The sequence below is a fragment of the Medicago sativa genome, chromosome 6, assembly GCF_051527215.1.
Source record: "Medicago sativa cultivar Bolivia chromosome 6, Bolivia_mono, whole genome shotgun sequence".
NCBI lineage: Eukaryota > Viridiplantae > Streptophyta > Magnoliopsida > Fabales > Fabaceae > Medicago > Medicago sativa.
In genome coordinates this window covers 41,230,580-41,252,568 of record NC_140754.1, presented here as the reverse complement: position 1 = coordinate 41,252,568, position 21,989 = coordinate 41,230,580, and the positions used below count along the sequence as shown (strand labels likewise).

The window sequence follows — 21,989 nt, the reverse complement described above, 5'->3', positions numbered from 1 at the left end:
TCCTTTTAAAACCTTTTTCAAAACTAATAAAAAACACACCACCAATCAAACGTCAATTTTTACCCCGAACTACGAGGTTTTGATCCCTCACGGGTACGTAGGCAGAGGACACTCGTCCTTCCAAATCAATAAAATGTAGATAATTAGGTCTTCCCTTTTTCCATTTTAAATTCAAATTCTTTTTTAAAACAAGCAAGCTATAGCACATTATTTAAATAAAACTAAAAGGTTCCCGTAGAGTACTACAGACATAAAGGGTGCTAATACCTTCCCTTTATGTAACTAACCCCCGGACCCCCAATTTAAATAAATTTTTTCAAAGTCGTGAAATAATCAAGTGAGTCAATAAGCTAATCAAATAGCCTTGATCTCCGAAAAATGACGCGACAGGTGGCCCATAGTAGTTGTACTTTCATTTGTACCTCTCCATAATCGCAGGTTGTAGCTCCATATCAGCACCACTCACTACACTCAATGTGTGATAATGATGCAGAAGATTTGAAGAATAGATCATTGAAATCATATGCCTGTAACCGGACAGCCTCCATCTCGCAACCTAGTACCCGGACAGTCTCCATGATACAAAAGACTCATATTGTGACTTCTCTTACAACTTACTTTTGCTTCTTTGCGTCTTAATCTTAAAAATAAACTTGTGGCAACAATATAATATAAATTAGTATCAATATAAATTAGTATGATGCATAAGACTCACATCGATAAATTAGTATAATATATAATTTAGATCAATATAAATTAGTATGATACATAAACATGTGACTTCACTTTACCATATCAACCGGTTTAGTCTAGTTTCCAATCAAACAAACACTTTTGCATGAGAAGATCAATGGCTAAAGAGTAATCATGTTGGTTGTAACTTACATTGAAACCAAGCTTAATGGGTAGATATTGAAAAGAAAAAAAAAAGCCAAAATTTCAGCTATCCTTCGCAATAATAAACCTACTTACAAAATATTTGAAACACAGTATGTAACCCAAAGATACTATCTATAATCTGTCACTTCTCTTTGTAAACCCATACATTAATATCCTTGCTACAAAGGTTAGATCAACATAGGGAGACAAATTTCTCTAAAAAAATCAGAGTAATTATAATAGTATGTATGCTTTTAGGCAGTCACAACCGTAGTTTATCATCTGATAGTCTATGTTCAACAATCTTTCCTTCATTCAAGCAACAATATAAGTAATAAAACAAATTCAAAAGGAACAGAAAAAATAGCATTAAAGAAATATAGGACCGACTCCGTAAAATTATTATAAAGATGTTTTTCATCTTTTTCTTCCTTTAGTTTGGGTTCATCATGTATGATATCAAGATCATACACCAAAAAAGAGAGAAAGGCAATTATATCAGAGAAGCTAATCTTGCATTTAAGTTGAATCAAAAAGTATAGAATTTGATAAAAATGATACACCAAAAACTAATTAAATACCTAGATCTTAAACCAAGCCCTTCAAATACCTTCCATGCCTGCTGATTGGTTGATTAAAAGAGAGAAGCAAGTGGAGTTTCATGGTAGAAGGAAACTCGTTTTATTATGAGGGGAAGAAAAAGGAAGAATATGAAGATTAAAATGTAGAGATGCTGTAAGATTGGAACAACCGCTTAACCATTTTTTCGTTTCCAAAATTTAGTAGTATATTACCTTTATGGAAAATAGCATAAATAAATGCAATACAAAGTATCTCAACTCAAGTATTACAGTTTCGATGCAGCTCATATAAATGAGGACGGTGCACCATTTTTTTTTATTGGAATTCAAATTGGCAAAGACTTTGGAGGGAAATATTTTAGGGTTAACAATTTTAGTAATTAATGCATCACAATTAGAGGGAAAATTCTAGGTTTAGGTGTTGCATGACCTAATAAGCTTTAAGAATAAGTTATTTCCATCTTTGTTATGAATACCAGCGTCCAACCTACTTATTTGTCTGTTTTTTCCGATACGCTAACACATGTATAGATTTTTTTTTTTTTTTTGAGCAACACACACATGTATAGATGTAACTATGTTTTTTGTATAAATTAATATATAGCACGTCATACACAAAATATTTTATTTAACAAGAGTAATATTTTGAACAAAAAAAAAAACAGAGAGTAATATATAAAGCTTAAGATAAAAGAAATAAAAAGACAAAAGTGCTGCATTATTAATTTGATAATATGTGTTGGGGTATTTATGTGTTGGGGTATTTTTTTATTTCTTTACTAATGTGTGCCAGGGTATTATTTAGACTTATAGTACATAAATCGTTTCGTTAAAAATTTACTCTATTTTTTAACATTTAATCACCAACTAATTCAAATAAAAACGGAATAATTATAATGATTATCCATATTTAGTTATCTATGTAGAAATGGAAGGAAAAAAAAGTTAAAAAAAAAATAAAAAATCTCAATCCTTCTATCAAGAACCATATAATGTCATTCACCTGGTTATGCCCACATTTATATATATGACCCATTGTAAACATGATTTGTTATTGTGGCACTTACAACTTGATGCCTTGTTGTGAATATTGATGATGGAGCATCATATGATATTCTTGGTTATGTTTTTAATACTTTTCTTTGTTACTGAAGACAAATAAGATGAGAGTTAGAGGAGTTGTCAATTTATGTTAAATGATATGTGGTGTAATTTATCCAAATGAATACACCAACGAATTCCGAGTTACGATTAAAGAAAATATTTTATGGTAAATCAAAAACATTGTAATGGAACAATAATAATGTCGTTTATAGTTTATAACCCTAGTGACTCATACGGTGGCCAACCCAATAGTTAAAATAATTCATAGGACAACAAACTGGTGTGAGGAGAAACCAAGCAACCACTTAGCCATATTCATCTTCTAAACCCCTCCCCTAACTCAACTTCATCAACAATATCTTCACAAATAATGCATTTTGCGATGTTTAAAAAGCTTAAGCTGCAAAAGAAAATCATCATTAAGAATTAACAAACAATAAAATTTGAATCCGTATAAAAAAAAATGAAAATCTAAAAAAAAAAAAATGGCTACGCTTAAAATTCATTAAGTCTTTGAAATCTTGAAAATCCACAAACTGAAGTTTCCCTTGGTGTTAGTTTTGTTTTGATAATGTTTGATTAGGCTAGGTACTAGATATTTTCGATGATGTTTATTGTTTATTTGTTTATAGTAGTTACTGTTAGCATATGTTAAATCACCTAGAAATCCATGGTCTTAGGGTTAAATCACCTAGAAATCCATGATCTTAGGGTCCGTTTGGTTCGAGAATTCGAAGGGGAAGAGAGAGGAGGGGAGGAATTTTAACAGAGGGGAGGGGAGGGGAAATATTTTAATTAAAAACGTGTTTGGTTCGCAAGGAGAGGGGAGGGATTTTAAAATTATTTTACTGTTTTACCCTTAAACTTAATTAAATAAAGATAAGATAATAACCTTAAACTTAATTAAATAATGATAATAAATTAACGAAATAATAACGATGTATCCTCAACAAAAAAAAAAAATGATGTAATCGATAATAACACGATGTAGACGATGAAATAATAGATTAGCAATAGGGTTGTTACAAGTAGTAATAAAAGTTGTTACAAGGAAAAGTTGTTATAAGGATAATATAACCAAATAATAATAATAATCTATACCTATTAATAAAGGCAATACTTTGATTTGGTGTAGCCTTTTTTCTATTCCAAAACTGTCCTTCGTTGGTTTCACAGACTCACTAACTAACCACACACAATTTGGTAATTTCCATCTTTAATGGAAGTCGGTTACCATATTTCAAAAGTCAAAATGCAACCGCTCCTTCAATTAAAACCCCATGTATAGAATCTGTCCGTTCTATTACAGATGTGCCGTGTTTCTACGGATGAATAATGTGCAAGCACTGAAATTGTTGCATGCAAATCAATGAAGAAGAGTAAGTATTCTAACTTTTCCAAAAGAACAGATTATTTTTGTCTGACTCTAACTTGCATTGAGTTAAATTGATTTGTTTGTTCCATAATCAAGTTTGGTTATCAATTAGTATATGGGAAATTGGGAACCTGGATTCTTGGAAGAGAGATTGGGAAGATGTATGCAGGTTGAGAGACCCTCAATATTCAGAATTTTGATTTCAATTCACTTTTTTGAATATTCTCTTCCTCTTGCGTTAACAAAAATCATAAGTAACTTCTCTCATATCATCTTTTATTCCTATTCTTTTCCAATCATAAAATACCATTTGAACATCTAAAAAAAATCAATTGATGAAAAAAAACTCTCTGGCTCAAGATTTGGTTTACTTTTTTTTCTTCTCTTTTCTAAACAAATTCCAGAAATAGGGCGCAGAAACCATCCACGAGAGAGATAAATGAATGAAGTTTTTTTTTTTTTTACTTTGCAGGTTAACAATTTTTGTTTGATCTTTGATTTGTTCTTTTTTTTTTTCATAACAAGTTACCTTCGTTATCTTATGAGATGTTAATTAATTGATTTATGAAATTATGATCACTTGAAACTGAATTTTATCAAGTTGTTTTCCTGTGTGCTTATAATCAATATAATTGACATGTTCAATTAAATCTTTCCAGCACCTACATTCCATACTGTCTTCAGCATAATACGTGGAAGATATTACTTTTTTAAGATTTGACAATTATATATTTTCTAATTTATGACGGACATTTCTGGTCCCTTCAAGTATGTTTCTCAGAATTGTTTATATTTTATGTTTTTGAGAGAATTAGTTTTTCATATATAGTCATCTTAATCTATAACTTTATACAAAGGATGTGGACCTTTGATCTGAATTTTTGTCATTGAAATTTCATCCTTACCAAGTGATCTTTATTACATTTGGTTTTGTAGAGATAGAGAAAAGATGAAGAAATAGGAAACGACTGAGGCATCAAGGCCACATTTTTCATCAACCAGTTTTTTGATAGAGAAATGGAGACATTTTGGTGTCGGTGGCAGTGAAGAAGTCACAAAGTAGTCGGTGCAGTGGGGGCCAAGTTTCTAATCGGGAGATGGCGGTGGACATGCTATGCTAACGTATAGACGAGAAAATTTTCATGTTCTTTCTTCTCTATTTCAAGAAAGGTATATACCGCTCTTTGCTCAATATGTAAATATTTTTGTCTAGGTTACATCTTTTTTCTGTTCTTATTTGTTTTATTAGCCGTGCTAGCAGACTCACCATTCTTGAAGAGGTTAAGGTATTGGGATCTCACAGGGCAGTGAAGATTTTATTGGGACTTCCTTATATCAATTGAAGTGAATGTAATTTTCATTTGGTGAATTGCAATGCTAATTTATGTAGCATCGATGCTTATAATCATAGGCGTGTTTGGTGTCTCATATGTCCCCGTATTCGACACCGACAAGATATAGATACATATGAATACATTGAATTATATTATTCTTTAAATATTTATCGGTGTTCAGATGTTAGTGTCTCTGTGTATATGCTGATGCTTTATACATATGCTAATACATTTAATACCCATTCCTAACCATATTCATTGAGTAACTTGGTGGGCACAAATATACATTTAAATTAGTCAGCTAAGTTAAGGGGCCATACGGCCTTTTTGAATTGCAATGATCATTACAAGTCTTAACCACATTGATTTTTTTGTTGTAACCAAGTCACGTTGATTTAATTTACTATTGCTTTCAGAAATAAAACTTTCTTTTATCCAGTAGCTACATTTTACCCCCGGCTTCATGTTCATATATTGCTTTCTCATTGGTTTCTTGCTTTGCAATATGAGCGACTGGAAGATGGTGAAAATGATTTTTAACGGTAATCACACATAAATGATGGTAAGATACATCTTACTTCCATTATTTTTTCCTTTTTTTAAAGTGAAAAAATGATGTAATTTATATTGGGTTTCAATCTTTTCTTTCTTTCTTTTTCTTCATTTTTCAGGGAGTAATAGGGAAAACTAATAGAGAGATGGAAAAATAACTTTATTATTTTCACTAAATCGTATTATAAGTGAAGTGAAATGAGAGAATGATTGGAATTAATGATTTCAAAAGGGATTTACATATGAGTCTAGAAATTAAAACACTTGGGAACTTATCTAAACCATTGTTGGTTTGGTTTCTTAATTACGGATGTAGTTCGAGATTTTTAATGACACACTATTATTAGAACAGAAAAATGGAGGGAACCCAAGAAGATATGCTCAACTAAAGATAAGGAGTTGATTGTGGTATGGCTACTAATGGTTTTTCCAATACATTAACTTCGATTCAAGTTATGCACCTTCTTATATTTTGTTCGGGTCATGCTGCTATCTCAAATCTCAATAGCTTTAAAAGATATCTCCTATGGTACGAAGAAGAGGGAAGTTCATGGTGATTTAGTTTGTAGAGTGTTTGGTCAAAGATGATACGTGTAATTCAGGGTGCACGATGTGGTCTAGGGGAAGAGGTGGTTGTTGAGAAAAACTGGACGCAATGCAATCACACAAATGAATTTACAGAGTATAGAACTAGACGTGATGCATGCTACTATTAACTGCTCATATCTTTAGAATTATTGTGAAGTAGTTATGTTTTACATTTAAATACGTGGTTAATTATTGTAAGCGCAGTGCAAAAAGCGGACAGATGAGTGTGATGTAAATAGAGATGATGAACATATCTTATATTTTGATTTCAAAGAAAATAATTTGGTTTTGGTTTTTTTCCTTCCATATATAACTATAAATAAAGACCCACTTTTAAGTGTTACATTTGCTTTGTGTTACTCAAGTATACCCAAGTTCAACCCCTAAACTCATTTCAACCTCAACCATAGAGTAGAGAATAAGAACCATAAGGAGTGGGAGAAAGCTCTAGATAAAGATTCTAAAATACATTTTAATGGGGTGATTATGTAACAAACTTTAATTTAGGCTTCTGAATGCAAAGTGATAAAGAAATTATTTGTACATTTTAAATCACCGTGAAAGGTTTTAGATAACGTGTTGATATTATAGCTTTCTTAAGTTTCATTTATATTTCTATTTTATTGTGAGCATCTTAGATGGTATGAAGTGTGTTAAATGCGAGATATGTCAATTATCTTATGTTTACAACTATTTGTATTAATATATAACAATATCAATTATAGTGTGTTTTAATCATAGAATAACTACTATTCAAAGCAACATTTTTTTTAACCTACCATTTTTGTTTATATACATGTGTTAGCGCAGTAGAAAAAGCGGACAGACGGGCACGGGAGTGCCCGTCTGGACGCTAGTAATAATAATAATAATCTATACCTATTAATAAAGGCAATACTTTGATTTGGTGTAGCCTTTTTTCTATTCCAAAACTGTCCTTCGTTGGTTTCACAGACTCACTAACTAACCACACACAATTTGGTAATTTCCATCTTAAATGGAAGTCGGTTACCATATTTCAAAAGTCAAAATGCAACCGCTCCTTCAATTAAAACCCCATGTATAGAATCTGTCCGTTCTATTACAGATGTGCCGTGTTTCTACGGATGAATAATGTGCAAGCACTGAAATTGTTGCATGCAAATCAATGAAGAAGAGTAAGTATTCTAACTTTTCCAAAAGAACAGATTATTTTTGTCTGACTCTAACTTGCATTGAGTTAAATTGATTTGTTTGTTCCATAATCAAGTTTGGTTATCAATTAGTATATGGGAAATTGGGAACCTGGATTCTTGGAAGAGAGATTGGGAAGATGTATGCAGGTTGAGAGACCCTCAATATTCAGAATTTTGATTTCAATTCACTTTTTTGAATATTCTCTTCCTCTTGCGTTAACAAAAATCATAAGTAACTTCTCTCATATCATCTTTTATTCCTATTCTTTTCCAATCATAAAATACCATTTGAACATCTAAAAAAAATCAATTGATGAAAAAAAACTCTCTGGCTCAAGATTTGGTTTACTTTTTTTTCTTCTCTTTTCTAAACAAATTCCAGAAATAGGGCGCAGAAACCATCCACGAGAGAGATAAATGAATGAAGTTTTTTTTTTTTTTACTTTGCAGGTTAACAATTTTTGTTTGATCTTTGATTTGTTCTTTTTTTTTTTCATAACAAGTTACCTTCGTTATCTTATGAGATGTTAATTAATTGATTTATGAAATTATGATCACTTGAAACTGAATTTTATCAAGTTGTTTTCCTGTGTGCTTATAATCAATATAATTGACATGTTCAATTAAATCTTTCCAGCACCTACATTCCATACTGTCTTCAGCATAATACGTGGAAGATATTACTTTTTTAAGATTTGACAATTATATATTTTCTAATTTATGACGGACATTTCTGGTCCCTTCAAGTATGTTTCTCAGAATTGTTTATATTTTATGTTTTTGAGAGAATTAGTTTTTCATATATAGTCATCTTAATCTATAACTTTATACAAAGGATGTGGACCTTTGATCTGAATTTTTGTCATTGAAATTTCATCCTTACCAAGTGATCTTTATTACATTTGGTTTTGTAGAGATAGAGAAAAGATGAAGAAATAGGAAACGACTGAGGCATCAAGGCCACATTTTTCATCAACCAGTTTTTTGATAGAGAAATGGAGACATTTTGGTGTCGGTGGCAGTGAAGAAGTCACAAAGTAGTCGGTGCAGTGGGGGCCAAGTTTCTAATCGGGAGATGGCGGTGGACATGCTATGCTAACGTATAGACGAGAAAATTTTCATGTTCTTTCTTCTCTATTTCAAGAAAGGTATATACCGCTCTTTGCTCAATATGTAAATATTTTTGTCTAGGTTACATCTTTTTTCTGTTCTTATTTGTTTTATTAGCCGTGCTAGCAGACTCACCATTCTTGAAGAGGTTAAGGTATTGGGATCTCACAGGGCAGTGAAGATTTTATTGGGACTTCCTTATATCAATTGAAGTGAATGTAATTTTCATTTGGTGAATTGCAATGCTAATTTATGTAGCATCGATGCTTATAATCATAGGCGTGTTTGGTGTCTCATATGTCCCCGTATTCGACACCGACAAGATATAGATACATATGAATACATTGAATTATATTATTCTTTAAATATTTATCGGTGTTCAGATGTTAGTGTCTCTGTGTATATGCTGATGCTTTATACATATGCTAATACATTTAATACCCATTCCTAACCATATTCATTGAGTAACTTGGTGGGCACAAATATACATTTAAATTAGTCAGCTAAGTTAAGGGGCCATACGGCCTTTTTGAATTGCAATGATCATTACAAGTCTTAACCACATTGATTTTTTTGTTGTAACCAAGTCACGTTGATTTAATTTACTATTGCTTTCAGAAATAAAACTTTCTTTTATCCAGTAGCTACATTTTACCCCCGGCTTCATGTTCATATATTGCTTTCTCATTGGTTTCTTGCTTTGCAATATGAGCGACTGGAAGATGGTGAAAATGATTTTTAACGGTAATCACACATAAATGATGGTAAGATACATCTTACTTCCATTATTTTTTCCTTTTTTTAAAGTGAAAAAATGATGTAATTTATATTGGGTTTCAATCTTTTCTTTCTTTCTTTTTCTTCATTTTTCAGGGAGTAATAGGGAAAACTAATAGAGAGATGGAAAAATAACTTTATTATTTTCACTAAATCGTATTATAAGTGAAGTGAAATGAGAGAATGATTGGAATTAATGATTTCAAAAGGGATTTACATATGAGTCTAGAAATTAAAACACTTGGGAACTTATCTAAACCATTGTTGGTTTGGTTTCTTAATTACGGATGTAGTTCGAGATTTTTAATGACACACTATTATTAGAACAGAAAAATGGAGGGAACCCAAGAAGATATGCTCAACTAAAGATAAGGAGTTGATTGTGGTATGGCTACTAATGGTTTTTCCAATACATTAACTTCGATTCAAGTTATGCACCTTCTTATATTTTGTTCGGGTCATGCTGCTATCTCAAATCTCAATAGCTTTAAAAGATATCTCCTATGGTACGAAGAAGAGGGAAGTTCATGGTGATTTAGTTTGTAGAGTGTTTGGTCAAAGATGATACGTGTAATTCAGGGTGCACGATGTGGTCTAGGGGAAGAGGTGGTTGTTGAGAAAAACTGGACGCAATGCAATCACACAAATGAATTTACAGAGTATAGAACTAGACGTGATGCATGCTACTATTAACTGCTCATATCTTTAGAATTATTGTGAAGTAGTTATGTTTTACATTTAAATACGTGGTTAATTATTGTAAGCGCAGTGCAAAAAGCGGACAGATGAGTGTGATGTAAATAGAGATGATGAACATATCTTATATTTTGATTTCAAAGAAAATAATTTGGTTTTGGTTTTTTTCCTTCCATATATAACTATAAATAAAGACCCACTTTTAAGTGTTACATTTGCTTTGTGTTACTCAAGTATACCCAAGTTCAACCCCTAAACTCATTTCAACCTCAACCATAGAGTAGAGAATAAGAACCATAAGGAGTGGGAGAAAGCTCTAGATAAAGATTCTAAAATACATTTTAATGGGGTGATTATGTAACAAACTTTAATTTAGGCTTCTGAATGCAAAGTGATAAAGAAATTATTTGTACATTTTAAATCACCGTGAAAGGTTTTAGATAACGTGTTGATATTATAGCTTTCTTAAGTTTCATTTATATTTCTATTTTATTGTGAGCATCTTAGATGGTATGAAGTGTGTTAAATGCGAGATATGTCAATTATCTTATGTTTACAACTATTTGTATTAATATATAACAATATCAATTATAGTGTGTTTTAATCATAGAATAACTACTATTCAAAGCAACATTTTTTTTAACCTACCATTTTTGTTTATATACATGTGTTAGCGCAGTAGAAAAAGCGGACAGACGGGCACGGGAGTGCCCGTCTGGACGCTAGTAATAATAATAATAAAAGTTGTTTCAAAGATAATATAACCTAATTATTAATTATAAGGATAATATTGAGATTTTAAATTAATCTAAGGATAATTTTGGCACTGCAATAAAATTTGCTCCCCTCCCCGGGTCTGGTCATGGTGCATAAGGATTTTCCTTATGCACCCTGCATAAGGATTGTTAATATGGCCCATTAATCGTAGCCCAACAAATTTGCTTCCTACACCCCCAAAACCGAAAACAAAGAAAATTGGCAAAACAAAATTTCTCAAAAGCCATTTCTCAAAAGTCACCGTCATTTCTCAAACTTCCACCACCGGAATCACATCGGAAACAACCTCCACCACCGGAAACAACAGAATCGCCGTCATTCTTCACCATCAACACCGTCTTTCTTCATCATCAACACCGTCCTACGATTTCGATTTCGATTTCTTCGAAGATCTCTTCATTCTCACAACAATGAGTCGTTAAGATCCAAACCCTTTCGAAGAAGAAGAGACTCATGTCAATTCTTTTGCGGTTACTTCCTTTTTCACTTTCACTTTTCCGCATAATTCATTCTCAATAATCGCTTTTCGTTTTCTTGTTTTACTACCATTCAATTTTGAAATGCTGATTATTTTTCAGTGATGAATAGTTGTGAATGTTTGTTTGAATAAGTGTTCATAATTTGTTATGTGAAAACCAATATGCTAGAATTTGCCTCTCTTATGCTGAATTTGCCTTTAGAATTTGCGTCTCTTATGTTTGAATAAGCTTAAATGGCCTTATACTTGTTGTACCTCTAATTGTTTATTCGTAGTATATCAGCTAGAATTTGCCTCTCTTATGCAGAATTTGCCTTTAGAGAGTAAAGGTTCACTTAGGCTAACATCTTTTGTCATGTCATTTGAAGTTAGATGTTACTTACTTTTGTCCATTTAAGCTCTTTTTGAGTTTATGAGTACACAAGTCTCGTTATTTAATCATTCTGTTAGAATTGATTTCTTGAGGATTTAGCTATCTGTTTTTGCCTGATGCATGAGTTTTAATTAGAACTAATTTCTTGAGTATTTAGTTGTTATTTTGGTAGTCTATGTAAATGGTGATCAGAACAGTGTATTTTGTTACCTATATAAATGTTTTTGAGTGCCACTGCGAGTGTATAATATGATCAATAATTTTCTTTATTCAGTCCTTATGTATTATTTTCTATATTCAATTTTGAAATGCTGATTATTTTTCAGTGATGAATAGTTGTGAATGTTTGTTTGAATAAGTGTTCATAATTTGTTCTGTGAAAACCAATATGATGTGTAAATGGTTTTTGGAAGTTTTACTCTGAAACCATTTTGCTGTGGAAATGGTTTCAGAGTATCTCTTGAAGATGGGACTGAAGATTTCAAGAGAAAGGTTGAGAATGTTCTCAAGAACAAAAAAGTGTTGCTAGAAGACTAGAGCATTATTAGTTTAAGTTAAGTTAGTGCATTTTGTTTTTTTTTTGTTAATTGCGAGTCAAGAGTTGATGAAAGTTTTGGTTTTAAGAAACAAAAAAATGTAACTCTTCATGGATGTGCATGCTTAAACTTTTACCCATCTATTTGTGTCTCTATTATAGTCCTCACAGTTATTGTTTAATTATTTATTAGTAACATTTTATCATATTAGGGAAAAAATTGCCTATGTGTGCCTTTGTGGAAAAAATTGCTTATGTGTGCCTTTGTGGATTAGTTTTAACATGTGTAAGTAGATGTGTTAGTCTTGCCTTTCTCTTAATTTCACTTCAGATTTTTGTTATTGCATTCTTGATTTTCAATGTCTGCATCTAGGGTCTAGTTTCCTAAATAAGAGCCTTTTAGTTTTGTTTCTTAGGTCATTTGGCAACAATTACTTACCAAAAAGATATGGTAGAACATGAATCTTAGTAAATGCATAATATTAGTTTTGTTTCTTACCACATTGTACGGTATACCAGAGATATTGAAATAAGCTTGTGTTGGCTTCACGCCACGTTGGCAACATACAAAAGCATGTTAGCATGTTTTCATATGCATTTTTGCCGTAATTTTCATCAAAACGTCATACAAAACAAACACTTAAAATGAATGCAGTGTTAACATGTTTAAAAACCGAAAACCAACTACAAACAAATAAGTGTCCAACTAGCTCATATAGATGGGATGTGGCTCATTGTCATCCATTACATAAACCAAACATTAGTCATTCTTTTAAAATTGCTCTTCTAATTAGGGGAAAAAGTTTTTCTTCATGTATGATAATAGTGTATATTTCTTGATTGATTTCAAAAAGCATGTTAGAGGGTAATTTCCAATTTGTAAGTGGAAGAAGGTAATCTTCAGCAGGATTAGAACCCAAACTCAAAAGTTTGGAGATCATTTGTGTCTGCGCGCGCGCGAGCAGTAGGCAGTAGCTACAATGCAATATGTCACACTGTCATAGTGTTTGGAGATCATTTGTTTTACAACATGTTGCAATTTTGTAAAATGGCAGTATGGATTGAAATCTTCATCTTGCTTGTGTTATGTGTTGTGCTGTATAAATCAATGATTTTTTTTTTCTTTTTATTTATTTCACTTAAATGGCAGTATGGATTGAGATCATTTCACTTACTTGCTCCATTTTTATGGTCTTAAAATATCAGCTGAGACAATATTTTCCTGCACTGTGTTTGTGATTTGAAACGGCTCTATTGGTCCATCTCTGCTAGCCATATATGTGCTCTGACCAAAATCAATGGTTGTTTTATTTCAATGATTTTGCCGCATTTCACTTACTTGCTGCATCCTTATGACACTAATATATTTGGTTTTATTGTATGTGTGTGTGAATTATTTTGAATATAACAAAAAAAATCATTATTGTTATTTTTGTTAGGAAAAAACAAACAAGAGCCAGAAATATAAGTGAAAATAAGACGTAATATGGACATAGAGATTTAGAAGCCATACACCACAATGCACTTTGTTAGAACTTTGTTAAACTCTAAAAACTATGCAAAAACCATTGTGCTGTGGAAATGGTTTTGGGCAGTTGTACTCCAAAACCATTAGATGTATTTAATGGTTTTCTTTGATCATGCATGTGAAAAAAACTAAAGAGCTAGAGTCATTGCCATCATTCAGTTTTGGGCTAACACAAATGGAGGAGGAGGAAAGCAATGACACAGCTTCATCATCTGATGGTGGTAAAAATAAGGAGCAGAAAACAAGAAAGTCTAAGGGTAAAGAAAAGAAGCATCAAAAAAAGAAACAACAAAATGTTGCACAAGATTCAGATGATGAAAATTATGGGAAGAATGACAAGGCTGCAAAAACTATGGATTTGAGAATTGGAATCTGTTCATCAATATTAAGCGACTCAAGCAATTGCAAAAGTAACTATGTGGAGAAGGCAGCAACTTCATACTATGAAGAATTGATTCAAAATCCAGCACGTTAATGTTTTTTTTATTGAATTTCTGGATTTCTAGATTAGTGTTAAATTTCTTGTTAATGTTTGTATCAAGTTTTTGAATTTCTTGATTTGTATCTAGTTTATGGTGAAACAAACTTAGGGGTATGGAATACTGAAACCATAAGTATGGTTTAATGGTTTTGATAGTTAGGTGTGTCTTTTTATATTATCTATCATATTATATTGTTCATCTTATCTAATTTTTGGTCCAATAATGTTCAATTTAATTTAATTTTACTAAAATTAGGGGTATGGAATACTGAAACCATAAGTACGATTAAATGATTTTGATAGTGTTCTATGTGAAACCAAAATAACTGCCTAATGGTTTTAAATGAAATTATTAATTTGTTTTAAACAATTTATCTTCTAGAAAAAGAAAACATACTTTTGCTTTATTTTATGTTTGTTTTTCGTGTTAAACCTCTCGAGTTTTTACGAAATGTGACATAATCAGTTGGTTGTGTCTTTTTATAGTATCTATCATAGTATACCGTTCATTTTATTTAATTTTTGGCCTAAGAATGTTCAATTTTATTAAAATTAGTTTTCAAAGTAACCACTTAATAGTACACATTTTGATAGTTTTCAATGTGAAACCAAAATAATTGTGTAATGGTTTTGTAATAAAAAAAATGTGATAAACATTAAAATCATTATTAAGTAACCACTTAATAGTACACACTTATAACCTATTAAATAATTGTCAAATGGTAAATAAAATAAAAGAATAGTGAAAATTATTATTGATAAATGGTTTTAAATAAAAACTATTACTGAAACCATAAGTATGGTTCAATGGTTTTGATAGTGTTCTATGCGAAACCAAAATAACTGCCTAATGGTTTTAAATGAAATTATTAATTTGTTTTAAACAATTTATCTTCTAGAAAAAGAAAACATACTTTTGCTTTATTTTATGTTTGTATTTCGTGTTAAACCTCTCGAGTTTCTACGAAAAGTGACATAATCAGTTGGTTGTGTCTAATGGTTTTGTAACAACCTATAATCATGAATACGTAACAACAAAGAATGTGAATGTTATAATTTCCAATAACAAGTGCTCCACAACAAGTGCTCCTAAAAGAATATTGAAAATCATTATTGATAAATGATTTTAAATAAAAACTATTGTTGAAACCATAAGTATGGTTTAATGGTTTTGATAGTGTTCTTTGTGAAACCAAACTAATTGTCTAATGGTTTTGTAACAACCTATAAGCATCAATATCAAAACGAAGAATGTTATAAAGAATGTGAAATGTATAATTTTCATTACATCATATCAAAATATTCCCAATAAAATCTAGTACAAACTTATAATAGTACAAACTAATCATAATCCAAAATATGTCTGTTGTTAAAAATTGAACATTATAGGTTCAGAACTATACAACGCATAAAAGAAAATTCAATTCATAAAAACCCTAAATCCTTCCAAAAATACTAATCCGCCATAACCCTAAAAGCACCTTCACCACCCTAAGCACGTTCACCGCGAATGCGACGAGCAAGCTGAATGTCCTTTGGCATAATTGTCACCCTCTTAGCATGAATTGTACACAGATTGGTGTCCTCAAACAATCCAACCAGGTAAGCCTCAGCTGCTTCCTGAAGTGCAAGAACTGCATGGCTCTGGAATTTCAGATCCGTCTATAACAACAATATCAAAAACAAAAATTACAAATTAAATAAACCAAAGAGGAACAAGATTTCACACAAACTCGATTATGAAACTAATTAACAATATTTACCTTGAAATCTTGAGCAATTTCACGGACAAGACGCTGAAATGGAAGCTTGCGGATCAAAAGCTCAGTACTTTTCTGGTAGTACTTACGGATCTCACTGTAAATAACATCAATCGAAAATTAACAACAACGAAAACCTAAAAATCATAAACCGCAAATTCAAAATTCCTAAAAATTATGAATCCAAAATTCAAATTCAAAACTATGAAAACCTAAAAAATTAGGGGAAAACGAAATTACCGAAGTGCGACGGTTCCAAGACGGTAACAGTGAGGTTTTTTGACTCCTCCAGTAGTAGGAGCAGATTTCCTGCTTGTCCTCAAGGTTGTAACGCCAATACTTCCAGTTCTCATATGCTTTGACAACAATACTCCACTCCTGCCATAGAACTAATAAAACAACATTTTGACCTTGCAAAGAACAATTGAATAGATCAAGGCAAGGAGCTATGGCCATCAAACTTGATTTTGCATAGGATAGAGGGAAATAGACATATCTAGCACAATTGATTGAAAGTACAGATGACAAGTAATTCAATTTGAAGAAATTGCAGCCATAATTAATCCAAGCAAATGAAGTTCTCTTGACAATTGTTAGACAAAGCACAAGCAACCAACAAGAAATTGCAATGGATAATGCAGCTCCCACATGTCCAAGTTTCTGAGGCAAGATGAAGCAATACACTTTTTGAATAGGGGAATATGTCAAAACACTATCAGGAGCCATAAAAGTAACAAGATGGTCATATATGTGAGAACTTCCTTTAACCCCATTGATGTGTATGAGTCTATCAGCAGTAAGGGCATGAAGGATAACGATTGCTAGAAAGTATAGAATGGATGAAAACCATATAAGTGACACTTTCACCAAGCACTTGAACTCTTTCATTTGTTGCATGTTGCAAAGACTCCATAGATAAGCTGTTGAACCACTTGGATTTATTTTGGCTTTGTTCAATATCTTGAATTGATATGTGCAAGGAAGCTTTGAATTAACAAACTTGGGTTGCAAGAAATCAGAGAGTGAAAGGATTGGATGCTGAGCAGGTAGCACAAGTCTTAATTTCTTGACTACAACCACAAAGACTTGAACAATACTACTGATGGGGCTACCACTTGATTTAACTTTAACATGTGAATTAGCCCCCATGAAAAACACCACACCTGACATGAACCACAAAGCAGCACGAATTCCCAAACCAATTGCTAACACCCAACAAGTAAAATCAATGGAAAATGTAGCTTCAATGTGAACTAGTCTCAATTGAAATCTCAGAACCCAACAAATAAGAACATCCATACATGCGGTGGGTGGGATAAAAATCAAGTAAAACAGCATACTTTGATTACGGAAGTGGTGAATCACAGAGTGAAGGATTGCATGGTCAAATAGCTCAATAATAACATAGATGCAATACTCATAATCCTCAAGAATAGTGATCACAATATTCACACTAGCACACTCAAACTCTAGCTTGCAGTTAAAAGTTGAAAAAGTCTCATGAAAATTGACAAAACAAACTATAGTTTTTTTCTCTAAACCTTTGTAAACCTTCCAACCAATGGAATAATAATTCCTCTTTGCAAAAAATTTTCCACATACATATTCCAACCAATACCTCAAACTTTTCATAATTTTCAGAACATGAAATCCATAACCAATAGAATTCCCATGAAGGGATTGCTTGCAATGATAGTTTGACGGGGTAGTCAAGATCCCCATGCTTAGTCATCGACGAAAACCCCTTCATCTCTATTGAAGATGTTTGAATGGTGGAGATGGAAGCCAATAATGATGGCTTTATCGCTGATTCTGATTCCAGCAGTGGTGGCACAGGTAGATATGTGACTGTGTTTTGTGGTTCCGGCGAGGTCATCGTGAAACATGAATCTGGAGGTTTTGGTGGCGGAATTGTGATCGGAGGTGGAGGTTGAGAATGTGATAGTGAGGCTGACGGCGTGGGAAGTGAATCTGTGTGATTTTCTTCTCCCACCGAGTTAAAATCAATCGAAAAATTCGAATCGAAGAAAACGAAACCCTAACATCGAGAAAATGGAAAACAAATCAGTTATGGCGGTGAACGGTAGTTACCTTGGTGGCGAGCTGCTTCCTTGGAGTCGGCGCAATCCCGCCGTGAATCAACTGGAAAACGACGTCGGAGTTACGCGCGCGAGCAAGGTTGAGTCGTATGAGGTAGGAGAAGATTGTGGTGACTGATTGTGGGGTCTGAGGTGAGAACCATGGGATCATTACAAGTGTCCAATTATCTGATGGTTTTGATTAACTTATGCATGGTGCATAAGTTATGGCTTATGCACCATAACTTTTGCCCCCTCCCCTTCCCTTCTAAAAATTGAACCAAACACTTCAAACTAAAAATCTCCCCTCCCCCTCCCCTCCCCTCCCCTCCAAAACTATCGAACCAAACGGACCCTTAGTTTCCTACGAAGTATCTCGTGTGTAATGTGACTTGTGTGTCAAGTTTTATTGGAACTCTCTGCTAAGCTATATGAATTGAATCATGATTCGATTAATTTGTATTCTCTGCTTTAAAGTCAAATATTTAACATTATTTTTTGCTTACGTTTGTTACTAATCTTTTTTTAGAGTAATTAAAGTACAATCTTTAACATTATTATTTTTTTATCACGTTTGTTACTAATCTTTTTTTTAGAGGATTTAAAGTCCAATCTTTAACATGATTTTTTGCTCACGTTTGTTACTAATATTTTTTTTAGAGTATTTAATATCCAATCTTTAACATCACATTTGTTACTAATATTTTTTTAGAGGATTTAAAGTCCAATCTTTAACATTATTTTTTGGTCACGTTTTTTTTAGAGGATTTAAAGTTCAATCCTTACCACTATTTTTTTCTCACGTTGGTTACAATTGATCAAAGGTTAAGGAAGAGTAACTTAATAAAATAATAAAATAATATGGAAATACTGTTTTTTGTGGACGTAATAAAGTAATATGGAAATACGGTTTTTTGTGGAAAGGATATGAAAATACTTGGCAATCTTTGTCGGTTGTATTGAGGGGAACAACACATATGTACAACATAAAATCGGCTGATAAAAAAGTAACATTAGTTTTTGTTTTGTGCTATTTTTTTTGTGAGTTTGATCTATGGTTAACGGAGGTAAAAGAGGGTTAACAGGGATGATTAGTGACATGGATTAGTAATCCACGTGTTATTTTATAATTGGCTGACAATAAGAACAGTTCATAAGGAATTGTGTGTAAGTTTTCTCGTTAAATCAAATTTATTTTTATCTATTTGTTACATGTGTTATTTTTATTTAAGATTAAAATTAAAAATTAAGTGTATTTTTGGAAAGAAAAGTTCAACCCAAAAGTGTGCTGAAAGGATATATAGTATAGATAAAAGACCGGAAACCCAATTAATGTGTTCAATCCAAAAAAATCAGCATCATAATAGTGGTATTATTAACATTAACAATATACCCCTGAAGAAAAAAAAACATTAACAATCCTCTTTCATAAAATAAAAAAAACAATAACAGTATAAATAAATGTAGATACCCTAAAATATTTGTGGTTATTCTTGGTCCCTATTGCTCTCTTTGATGTTAGGGTTTTAGGTTTTCAACTTCAACGCCACTGGTCCAATGGATGATATCCCTTCATTTAAGATGCAACTTCAATCCAAAGCGTCTGTGTTCATTCCTGGCGAAGTTATTGGCGCAATCCAATCTTTCCTTAATGTCAAAACCATCCCTCGATTCCAACTTTCATCCAATTGCACCTTAAGAAATCGTCACTAAACCCTTGTTTCATACTCACATCCAAGGTTGTTAAAATCGGGACTTTACTTCAGATCGCAATCAAAATCGAAAAATTTTACTCAAGGACTTTTGTAGAATCGATAGAAGAAATTGTAAAATCGCAATCAAAATCGATGGACTTTACCAAAAAATAATAATACTAAATATATGTTATAAATGGTTTATAGTCATAAATGACTTAGTTTATAAGAAAACGTAAAATCGCAATCAAAATCGATGGATTTTGCTTATTTTAGGATTCTACTATGGATTTAGGTCGTTGAAGGTGAAGAAAGTCGCAAAATCCTGGATTTTAAGATTTAAGTCGGGATTTTGACAACAATGCTCACACCTTTTATGCAACATTACCGCATGGAAAGTGTACTATCCTTACCGGTGCGTCGTTTACTCGACAATCCGTCGATCACGGTTGCCTGTGACACTAACCAGGATTTGTTGGATAATCAATATTTTTTGGGTCATTGGTTCGTTCAATGGATTGTTGTGCTTACTTTTCTCATCTTATTCAAGTATGCAGGCTAAATTCTGGTTCCGTCTCTGGAACCCTGCAACCAGGACAATATCGGAAAAACTAGGGTTCTTTCACGTTAATACACCTCTATTAGGCATTTTCGATTTCACTTTTGGTTGTGATTATTTAACAGGGACTTACAAGGTTGTAGCGGTTCGTAAACAAATCCTGAGAATGAAGGTGTATGGAGAAACAAGGTAAGAATTTTCAACTTGGGTGATAAATGTTAGAGAAATATTTCGTGTCCTCTTGTCAAGGGTAATGGTTTGCATTTGAGTGGAACAGTTAACTGGTACACTATTCGGGATGATTTGCAATCAAGTTTTGCTGGAGGAACATTAGAAGCTTCTGTTCCTCTTCTTGAGCTTTTGGTGATTGCTTCGCTTGATCTTTCCACAGAGACATTCACACAGTTTTTGCTTCCGTCGAGTTTTAATGAGGTCAGGGGCGGTTCTAAGGCCCGGCGAGCCCGGGCACTCGCCTGGGCTCCGGCCCAAATTTTTTGCAATTTCTTATGTAAATCCCCTTGAATTTCTTATATAAACCCCTATAAATTGGGCAATTTCTTTAAATTTTTTATTATTTGCTTGCAATTTCTTATGTAAACCCCTATAAGTGTATTGCAAATTTTTTTTCGCCCGGGCTTTATAAAAATCCTGGCTCCGCCACTGAATGAGGTGCCATGTGTGGATCCATATCTTCTGGTTCTGATAGACCGCCTTTCCTTTTCCCATGATTTTAAGAGAACTGAGTTCGTTACATGGCAAATGAAGGAGTTTGGAGTTCAAGAGTCTTGGACTCAGTTATTTAGAATCAAATACTTTAATCTTCAAATGCATAACCTTCCAACCGATGATGATTTTGTAGGATACATGAAAAAGGCTTCATTGTTGCCATTCAACATTTCTAAGAATGGAGAGACATTGATATTATTAACAAATGATGATGAAGGTCAGAGAGTAATTATCTATAATAAGAGGGATAAGAGAGTAGAGAGAAAAAGAATAACCAATGGATTATATTACATATTCTTTGATTATGTTGAAAGTTTGGTTTCGACAACTTCGAAGTAAGTTATCTTCCACCATTTATAATTGTTTAATCTATATTAATTTATGTATGTTGTTTTAAAAACTTTCTTGTGTATAGTAACATGCTGATGCTTGAATATTTTATATGATGCCTTAGGTTGTTTACAATGGAGAATGATTCGTTCTTAATGGATTAGCAATCTACTGGATTAAATGGCTTCCATTTTATTATATTGGAGGAAAAAGAAGACGAAGAGGGAGAGTTTTTTTTTTTTTTTTTGAAGAAACCTAAATTATCCCACGCAAATTGGCACCGGAAGAGCATTTCTTATGAGGATGAGGATTAACTAAGTGCCATTGACCTTGGGTGAGACCATTTGTACTAGATTATTATGATCAAAGCATCCGAAGGAAGTAGGAAATAATGATCTTAATTGTTTTATCATCTTGATTTTTGTTTGAGGGGTTGAAAACATGAAATTTGTACATCTAGCTCATGTTTTATTTTTGTCATTTTAATATTTAACTTTGA

General features: G+C 32.5%; 1 protein-coding gene and 2 long non-coding RNA genes across 3 annotated transcripts; 2 read left to right on the top strand and 1 right to left on the bottom strand.

The window, feature by feature from the left end:
- The first annotated feature begins 3,844 nt into the window (after nt 1-3,844).
- Nucleotides 3,845-6,815, top strand: LOC146915190 (uncharacterized). The gene is made up of 3 exons (XR_015014501.1): nt 3,845-3,943; nt 4,876-5,835; nt 6,178-6,815. It is a non-coding gene; the product is annotated as an uncharacterized LOC146915190 (long non-coding RNA).
- Nucleotides 6,816-7,471: 656 nt separating this feature from the next.
- Nucleotides 7,472-10,442, top strand: LOC146915189 (uncharacterized). Its single transcript, XR_015014500.1, has 3 exons — nt 7,472-7,570; nt 8,503-9,462; nt 9,805-10,442. It is a non-coding gene; the product is annotated as an uncharacterized LOC146915189 (long non-coding RNA).
- A 5,249-nt stretch (nt 10,443-15,691) lies between these two features.
- LOC146915188 (histone H3.3-like) lies at nt 15,692-16,471 on the bottom strand. The gene is made up of 3 exons (XM_085717700.1): nt 16,344-16,471; nt 16,107-16,200; nt 15,692-16,005 (listed from the first exon to the last, which is right to left on the bottom strand). The coding sequence occupies exons 1-3, from the start codon at nt 16,454-16,456 to the stop codon at nt 15,835-15,837; spliced, it is 378 nt and encodes a 125-aa protein (XP_085573826.1). The 5' UTR covers nt 16,457-16,471; the 3' UTR covers nt 15,692-15,834.
- Nucleotides 16,472-21,989: the final 5,518 nt, after the last annotated feature.

What these genes read in the sequence shown, in the direction of transcription:
- LOC146915188 (XM_085717700.1), bottom strand. Translation starts at nt 16,456, where the DNA reads ATGAGAACTGGAAGTATTGGCGTTACAACCTTGAGGACAAGCAGGAAA. An exon ending in CTTGGAACCGTCGCACTTCG is followed by an intron (nt 16,201 to 16,343) that starts GTAATTTCGTTT and finishes TGTTATTTACAG; the next exon opens with TGAGATCCGTAAGTACTACC. An exon ending in AAATTGCTCAAGATTTCAAG is followed by an intron (nt 16,006 to 16,106) that starts GTAAATATTGTT and finishes TTGTTGTTATAG; the next exon opens with ACGGATCTGAAATTCCAGAG.